Source organism: Centrocercus urophasianus, unplaced genomic scaffold (assembly GCF_019232065.1).
Source record: "Centrocercus urophasianus isolate 14NV4802_14NV808 unplaced genomic scaffold, USGS_Curo_1.0 seq_9, whole genome shotgun sequence".
Classification (NCBI taxonomy): domain Eukaryota; kingdom Metazoa; phylum Chordata; class Aves; order Galliformes; family Phasianidae; genus Centrocercus; species Centrocercus urophasianus.
The window spans coordinates 2,745,940-2,755,275 of NW_024885532.1; the positions used below are offsets into that span (position 1 = coordinate 2,745,940).

Below are 9,336 nucleotides of genomic sequence, written 5' to 3' on the forward strand. Positions count from 1 at the left end.
AGCCTGGAACAAAATTACATATGGTCTGTCCATGCTCTCAGCATTCGTAAGTTCAAATCATATGTCTAAATGAGAAATATACCAGCTACTCAGGGAGTCCTTACTTTAAGATTGTGCAATAAAAGCAGTTACCTAGGGATGATTGTATACAAAATATATTTGAGAAAGGAAGCCAAATGGGAGAAAAGACACATATTTCAGAGTCTAATGGATTTGACATAAAAAATACTAGTGACTATATGGTGCCACAAAGGATACCTTTAATGAAGACTTTGTCTATTGAGCTGCGGAATAAGCCTTCTGTGCCTCCAACTGGGTAAATCACAATGAAGCAGGAGATTTTTCCTTCTTTAATCACCTCCACTGGCTCTGAGCTGAATTTGATCATAGGATTCCAAGTAAGAAAAACCGCTCATGTTTAACGTATGATCTCATTGCTACTGGCCAACATTTGGCATAGTGTTCAACTTAAAAGACCTCTGAAAACACATAAAGTAGGACTTACATTTATATTCAGTTACCTAAATGTAGTAGTATACAGGTTTTTCATGTGAACTAACTGTTGTTGCTAAAGACACAACTAATATAGTTAAAATAAGCCAGTGAGCTACTCAGCACTTACCGAAACAGGCCCCTGAAACGATCTGCAAGGTTTAGAGTATTTCTAGGCTACAGTTAGGTGTCTGATTTAGAGGGGAATCCTTTCAAAAAGATCAGGGATCAGAGTACATTTTCTCCCTGCATTTATTCCCAGAACATAAAAAAGAGTATTCATGCCTACCTGCAGCCTGATTCTAGCAAATAGACAACAAGTTTGTAGGCCCAGTTTGAAATATACAGACTGCTAGCCATTTCCCTTTAGAAGAACAAGAGACGGGAATTTTAGTTGCTGCTCTGCAGATATACTGCTTGAGAGAATGTAGGTCATGAGTATTTTAGAGTGCATTCATGCTTCTTGGGAAAGCCTGCAAATTTTTTTTTCTTGATAATAACAAACTTTTTGCAAATTTGGAGAACTAGGTCTTGCTTATTCCTAGCTCTCCTATATATTATTTCTAGGAAATAATAATAATATGAATAAACAAACAACAACAAAAACTAAGCAATCAAGAAATTCTCTCCTGTGTAAAAAATGATTATTCAAGGCACTGCAGTTGCAATTATTAAAAGTTGAAGGCAGAAATAATAAATTAACTTTGCACACAGGTTACAGAGAAAACTCTCAAAAGATAATGTCCTTGATTTAAAAAAAAAAATATATATATATATTAAAGATGAGAGGCACCCATGCTAGGCAGAGATACTCCTTTCATTATAAATTACCTTTGGGTATACAGAAATGTGACATTTATCATGGTTACAACTTGCTAAAAAAAAAACAGATTAAAAGATAGATGTAAATCAGTTTTGAGAAAGAAGATTTTTAAGCATATAAAAATGTTTTAAACATCTTTTTTTTAATTCAGTGGAATCATTCCTTTGTTTTTCTCAGTTTAAAATCTAGAAAGAGAAACTGGTAAGACAGACACTAAAATAGTTTGCTAACCAAATGTTAACAGTTTATGGGCTGGTTCAGCCCTGTTCTGTGACTAGTGGGGCGAAGGGATTTCACAAAAATCTGTGCCTCTGGAAAAAGGAAACAGGGGACCCCAAAAGCATTGAAAAAAGTAAAAACAGTGGCCAAAATCTGAGACAAAGCCATATTTAGTAAAATATGGTATACCAGATAACACACTATAATACAATATAATTAGAATTAAACCTAATAAATCAAATATAATGAGAGAGAGTGTCCAAAAGGTGGATAGGCCTCACTGTAACACTGAGACGAGATGCACAGTCCAGTTGAGGAGCAGGGAGAAGAGCCTAATGAAGAAGAGCACATCAAGTGACCTTGCCAGGGCTTATATCTCCTCAGAGATATATCAGAGATCGCAAAGCCCCTGGAGTATGTCATTCTTGTCTTCCAGACAGGTGCCCGGAACTGGAGCATTAACAGTTTATCTCCCAGTGCCCTACATGATATTATCATTTGGAATACCAATAAACAAAAATCATAACACCATGACACCAAACATAACATGGGATTCACATACAGTCTTTAATCCTTTTGCACCAGTAACCATTCTTGGCATCGCAGGTGGTGGATAACAAATTACTCTTATCAAACAGTGTGAATGCTATTTTACGGATATTATAGTCTGTGCTTACAAGTAGCACCTTTGTTTTATGTTGCATTAATGATTGTGATGTTATAACCAGAATGTACTCTGAATGTACATTAAAGTAGCTAACAGTTCAGATGGGGGAGATGTAACCGGAAAACTGTGATCCTTTCAAACTTTGCAGAGGGTAGATATTCATTTTCTGTCAATCAAATTAATAAAAAGAGTCAATTTCTACCAAACAATTTTTTTTTAAACACTTTCTTTGAATTTTTATGTCAGTGGAGTAGAAACACGACAGTAGAGTAAAAGAGTCATAAAGGCTATCACAAAAAACCATGAGAAATCTAATGCAAATTGTGTAACACTTGCCTTTTTGTTTTGTTTTGTTTTGTTTTTTGCTTTTTTTTTTTCTAATTTATTTTGTGGGGATTCATTTGTTTGTAGACATTGGGCAAAACTTATCCAGCCTCTCCAATCATGAATTAGAGGTTAAAAATGAGTATCTTTTGACAGTCTTTAAAGCTAAAATTCAAAATTCTGAATTAAAGAAAGATTTCTTTAAGGTAATAAAATCACACTTAAGATAGAATAGATAAGTCTAACTCTTCTGAAGTTCTGTTTTTTAAAAAATACTTTGGGATATATAACCGTAGCAAAAACTCATAGCCTTTTGAGAGTTAGGCATCGCCACTTAGAAAAAGGGGTTCTTTTAAACGCAATTGCTTGGAAGGTACACACTTTTATATTCTTGCTTATTTTTATTTTATATGGGGGAAAACAATAGAAATTATGTTATGCTAAATTTGTGGAAGAGCCTGATAGAACAGCAAACTGTTTTGAATATGGTAATACGAGACATATAAAAATTTTAAAAATTTTCTTTTCCCTAACACGTTATTATACAGATACTAAAGCATTATTATAAGGTGCATTTCAAACAAGATGTTACACATAATAAGAAATACCAACACACTGAAATATAATTAGAATTTTTTAACTCTTTCTAAATGAATTACATGTTTTCTTAGGAAAATTCAAGCCACTATGAAGTCTCTGAAATAATTCTTACGATTTCAGAGAGAACTTGATCATAACTCATTTAAAATATAACATGAATTAGTCTTAATACCATTGTATTTTGCAAGTGGTCAACGTTTGCATAAAGAAGCATTATATTTTGATCTCTTTTTGCATATCTCTGACAGATACAAAAAACAAATAATACATAATTTAATGCAGAGATTAGTAATTGTTAACATTTTTTATGGCGAAAATATACATCATTATGCACGTTTCTTTGAGTTGGGAAAAAAAGTTAATTTCCTTTGATGAAATTTTCAAAGCTCTTATCCATTATTGGAAAGAAATAAAAAGCTTTAAAAAGTTGTGGGTTTTTTTTTTTCATGAAAATGAAGGCATAAATTCCCATCAGACTCTAGTGAAATGACTATTCTCTTTTTCCCTGTATACTAAATTAATAATTTTAACTACAGCGCTAAAAGCTTAGCCTGATTATTATCAACATTGTATTTTTCCTCATCTATCCAAATAACTGAGGAATCATTGGGCCAAAAAGAAAGACTTACAAGTAAAGATGGGAGGCAACGTACTTCGACACAGGTTCCTGCTTTTCTTCTGTTTTCTACTGGCTCATTTTATGGGATTGGATTTGTAAATTAAACTACTATGAATATATCACATACAAATATATCAATGAAGTCTATATAGTTTAATATTAACTGGGATGCTCTGGTTATCCCACCCTTCGTTCCTAAAGGAAAACTGTTATAATTCTGAGCTCTTCTCTCTCTTGTCTTTTTGGAAAATAACTGGAAATATTTTGAAGATAAAAAATTATTGTAATAAGTACATTCCTGTGGAAGATCTATGTTTCAACAAATCAGTATTCTCTATCAGCAAGAAGATACATATTGTCAACACATACAAAGTTCAAAGATTTTTTTGTATGTATGATAAAGTGCTTGCAGAGAAATATATAAAAATATAAATTATTTGAAGCATAAACAAAAGCACAGTGATACTCAAGTTCAAATGATTTCAACAACAAAAACTCACTTATGGACTCCTTTATGCACTGACTTCCAACAGTCCTTCATGTTTGCACAGTAACTGCTGATTGTAAGATGACAGAAACTATTGAGAGAAAAAAAAAAAAAAAAAAAAAAAGCAATTGCATTTCAAATATTGACAGGAAACTGAAATTAATTAGAAGGTAACTTCCATGCATCTTATTTTACTAAAATGTATGACCCCTATGTTTATATTATCCTTTGGGAAGATCACATGATAACATTTCACACTCCCAATCTACTGTCTGCTGGTGCAGCCTCATCTGAAGTACTGAGCATAGTTTTGGGCACCACCGTATAAGAAATACCTAGAATTATTAATGCATCCAAAGGCAGGTAGCAAACATGTGAAAGATTACAGAGGACAAAATGTATGAAGAGCAGCTGAGGTCCCTTGTTTTGTTCAGCCCAAAACAGAGTAGAATGAGTGGAGGCCTCAACGAGTTACATACTCGTAATATGTAATATAATATTCATAATATACTGTTTGACTGTTTCACCTAAATTTAGGCCAAGAAGCAATTACAGAGGACCAGAAAGGCAATTACAGATACAGTCCCTGCTCAGAACAGACCTGACCATGACTATCATGCTAAGTCTCCCACTATAAACTATAAAATTTGTTATGAATGGTAGTCCATTTACATGAGCATTTCCTGTGTGAAATTTCTCTGGAATTGGTGCAGAATTTATAGTAAGTGTTGTAGTGCGGCAATGCACCCTACTGCATTTCAAAATTGAGTGGATTTGTCTGTAACCTTCCTCATTTTTCCGCTCCTCCTTCACCATTGTCTTTTCTATGTTGTCTCAAAGACAACTCACCAACTTTTGACAGAATTTTTAGACAGGGAATACACAAAGTCAATCTGGGGAGAATTCCATAAGTTTAAAATTTATCTCAGTTCAATTCAATTAAAACAAGAGCCACTGTTACATATTAGTTATTCTAGCTAAATAAGAAACTGTTAATTATATCATTCCACAAAACACAACATGATATCTGAACATAAACACAAGAGAGAAAACTTCTGGCAACATTTAGATCAAGTTTTGAGTCCACAGAAAGAGCTTCTATTTTTTGTACTATTTTTAAATAAAATTGAGAGCAAACATAAGTAGTGAAGTGATGCAGTCCTTCCAAAGAAATATGAATAAGAGCGCACTAAAAACAGGGTATTAGGAATACTACTGTGTACAAACAAAATAAAACCTCAAATTCTATTTAGACATAAGAGATCTTTTTCTTTACTGAGGTAATATCAAATGCATATTAAACTTTAAAACAATATAGCAAATGGTAAACATCATAGCAGAGATTTTATTGCTTTCACTATCTGGTGGGTACCACTAGTTATACATCTTTGAACCCTAAGCCAATTGGAGATGGCAGAAATCTACTGATGAGTTCTTCATTACACCACATCTATAATGAATTTGACCACAATACTGCTCTACTTTTGGAGCTGAGGTTGGTGTAAATGAGTAGAAATAGCAAAACAGACTGACCAGGGAATACAGAAGCAGCAGTGTTACTTGACATCATTTTGAATCTTCCAGTCTTATAGACTGTCACTTTCCAGCAGTCATGTCATTAAAACATCTAATGTTGATCATAATGTTTACTTTGCATACATATATTCTTAAATCTGCAAGCAAATGCGTCAAAATATAGATTATTTGATTATGTTTTAATATTAAAGTTAGAATACACATTAGATATTTAATCCAGAGTTTTTACTTCACGTTTAACACCCTGTAGGGTAGTACATCTCTACTTCAGGCTGCAAATCTTTTCTTTGTATTCAAATTATACAGTGAATCTATCTCAACCTAGTTTAGTGATGATTTATTTAAATCCTACCTATCTAATGACTGATGATTTATAATAAGCACAGATCACGATAAATGCAGTCATTTCGTCACATTTACCTTTGCTGCCTAAAATAGTCTTTTCTGGTGCCTCAGTCAAGGACTTCGAATGAACACTACCTCAACAAAATCATGTGTTATAGTGTAGCTAAGATTTGTACTTAGTCTAGTTATTTTGTTCAATAAACATTAACTGTTAATTTCCCATACTTTTAGGACAGGAAAGGCTGATAAAGCAATGGAGAGAAAGATGCTGTACAAATGAGAGATACTATGATCATTGATGCTTTTACATGCTCTTCCAGTTCTACCCAATCTCACAATTTGTTGTTGCTAAATTGTTATTACTGTTTTTTTTTTCCTATTTTTGGAAAGGATTGTGAACTGCCCTGGCAAGGCTTAGAGCAGTGAAAAGCAAAATGGAAAAGTCTCTATAGAATTTCAAATAGTATAGTTAATGAAGTTTGCTCTCCTCAAACAAAGAGAAGCTGAGTAAAGTTTCTCATGTATGGTAGTTTTAAGCAGCTTTAGAGATGGGGGTAAATGATGCTTATTACAAAGGATGCTTTTAAAATAGAGAAGGAAAGGGAAGGCAAGAAAAACAACCATGCCAAAGTGAGTGAAAGAACAGAAAGAGAAGAAAAGATGTCTGGGAGTAGAGAATGAAGAATAAAATCAGAGAGAAGATATTGACTGGGTTATGTGAATCATCAGACTCTCTTCTTATATGGAAGTCACAATATAAAGCCTTTTCCAATTTTTTCCATGCTATTGCATAATCTTAATAGGAAAATAATAATCCATAGATTAACTAAGCGTAAAATCAAGTATTTTTGAGTTTTTTTCTTCAGAGAAAATGTCTGGTAAGCGAAAAATCAAATACAGGAAGAGTCAAGATTTGCTTGTGTAAAGACCCTCTAGGTAATTTTTAAAATATTAGCCTTGAAATAGGACATATAGTAAAGAAATAGCTGCACTGAATGTTAAAATGAGAAAAAAAAAAGAAAGACAAAGCTGTAGCACAGAAATTTTCAGAAAATTAATGGTCTTGCTATAAGTCTTATGAGAATTTTGATAAAAGACAATGAGTATCTCAGCGGAGTGATAGCAGGATTAGCTCTTCCTCTTTTCCTCACACAGCTAGATAAGCATTTCTTGCTATTACATCTTGAATTCTGCTTTTTGTTTGTTTTGTTTGTTTGTTTGTTTGTTTTGTTTTATTGTTTGTGGAGGTAATTCATTATGACACATTAAATTGTCCTGTAAAGACTTCTTTGTCAGAGTAGAATAAAAATCACAAAGTGTTAAGACTTTATTCTAGCATTTATTTTATACAGTTAGAGTATACTATCTTTTGTAGTACCACTCCTCCAAAAGACTGAAGCAATTTGCTGTGTTTTAAAGCAACTTAAAAAGGGCAGTCAGTAAAACTGTAGGGCTCTGAAATAATACATGTAATAGAATAATTGACTATTCAATATGAAAACTGGAATTCTTAAGAATACAACATATTTTAAGCACCAGTATAATGCTAGGGCTATCATTTCTGAGTCATAAATAACAATTCTCTCCACTGGCCTCCCAGAGTCTAAAGCCTATCACACACATTAGTCAGTCTCCAATGCTAAGTGAAAACACTTCCTGTATCTGTAACACTGAGTGGAGGAACAATTCGTCTTCAACTTCAGTAGCAATATGTTCAAAGAAAATTGCTTGAGTTATGCCTTGGCAAAAACGTATCTTTCCTTCCTCTCTGTTACTTCTAGGTCTGAGGACTATACACATGTTTAGAAGACAATGACGAAGAACTAGAAAAGATATATATACTCCCTTTTTTTCTTTTTTTCTTTTTTTTTTTTAATGCAAAGCAATGTGTTTAGTATGGATATTTATCTACTTTATCAACTTATTTATTTTGCTTATTAATTTAGATCATGAACTTCTTGAAAACAGGATACCCTTGCTGAAATTCTTTGGAATATATATATAAAAAAGAGACGTGGCTTAAGATAGGAGCCCCAAACTGTAGTGTAATACAGAATAGGCAGTAATTTCCCTTCCTTTCCTGACTGATTAGGAAAAATTGATAGGAATTGAAAGACTATGAAAATAATTAAAATATAATATTATTAAAAAATCTTGGTAAGGAAAAGATAACACCATCTATATGCCTGCATGTATCAAAAGATTAAAGGTAAAGTAAAGGTAAAGTAAACTTCTCATTTCCATAATGAATATAGTTCATTACTGTCATGGTACTATGTTTTTGTTTTTGTTTTTGGGTTTCAGTATTCCACATCAAAACATCATGTAGTGTACGGGGCATTAAAGTGTCACTGCCCCAATTCCAGCTACCTATCCCTGTACATTACAGCAGTCACGGGATCTGGCCCTTCCGGGTGGGGGGGGCGCTCTCTTGCTGCCTGGCAGTGGGTGCTGAAGGTGCTTTCCTAGCCATTCCAACCTTTTCAGGTTTGAATCGGTCCCGGGAACTCTCTCTCTCATCTGATTTATTAATCTCAATTTCAATTAAACTGTATATATTGTGTTATTTTGTATTCCGATATTATAGTAAAATAAGTTTTCCTCCATAGATTGTTGCCGCTGCTCTTTTCCTCCCTTCCTTCCTTCCCATTTTTTGTGGGACTGGGGTGGGGGGGAGGGCAGAGGCCTGTCGCCCCTGTCACGGACATAGATTGATCTGGTCAACTCCGTGACAATTACATATTATTTCTAACTTGATTTTTCTCATTAGGATTTCTAAATTGCTATGTAAGCACTGTCCAATTCAGCCCATTGTGTTTTTACCTGTCTGAGATTACTGCAACAGTATTCTGCTTTTCACTTTAAAAATACGGTTATGTTAGACTGATAAACTAGTGTTGCATAATGGACAGAAGCATCCTGTAATTTGAAAAATTAACAAAGATCTGCCATGCACTAGGAGAAACAAAGTAATATCTGCAACTCATGGAAGTTTTTATTTGAACAAATCTAATACCTTCATCTTATTCACAATGCAATTATGTCTCTTTTTTTTTTTTTCTGTATGTCAGTATATTCAGAATTCCCAACATAATTACTGAACCAGAAATTCAGTTTCATTGGTCTTTCATTACTAATGAGATCAAATACTAACCATAACTAAATATAATAGTCAGACATTTCTGACTATTAAAAAAAAAAAAAAAAAAAAAAACAACAAAAAA

At 33.3% G+C, this 9,336-nt stretch overlaps 1 protein-coding gene across 1 annotated transcript in view; it reads right to left on the reverse strand.

Moving 5' to 3' along the window:
• The window catches only part of GPC5 (glypican 5), a gene marked incomplete at its 5' end in the record, with an annotated part of 595,668 nt that overhangs the window by 257,440 nt on the left and 328,892 nt on the right, over positions 1-9,336 (reverse strand). Inside the window, 1 exon segment of the mRNA XM_042838694.1 lies at positions 83-85. Within this exon segment, the coding sequence (XP_042694628.1) occupies positions 83-85 (3 nt within the window).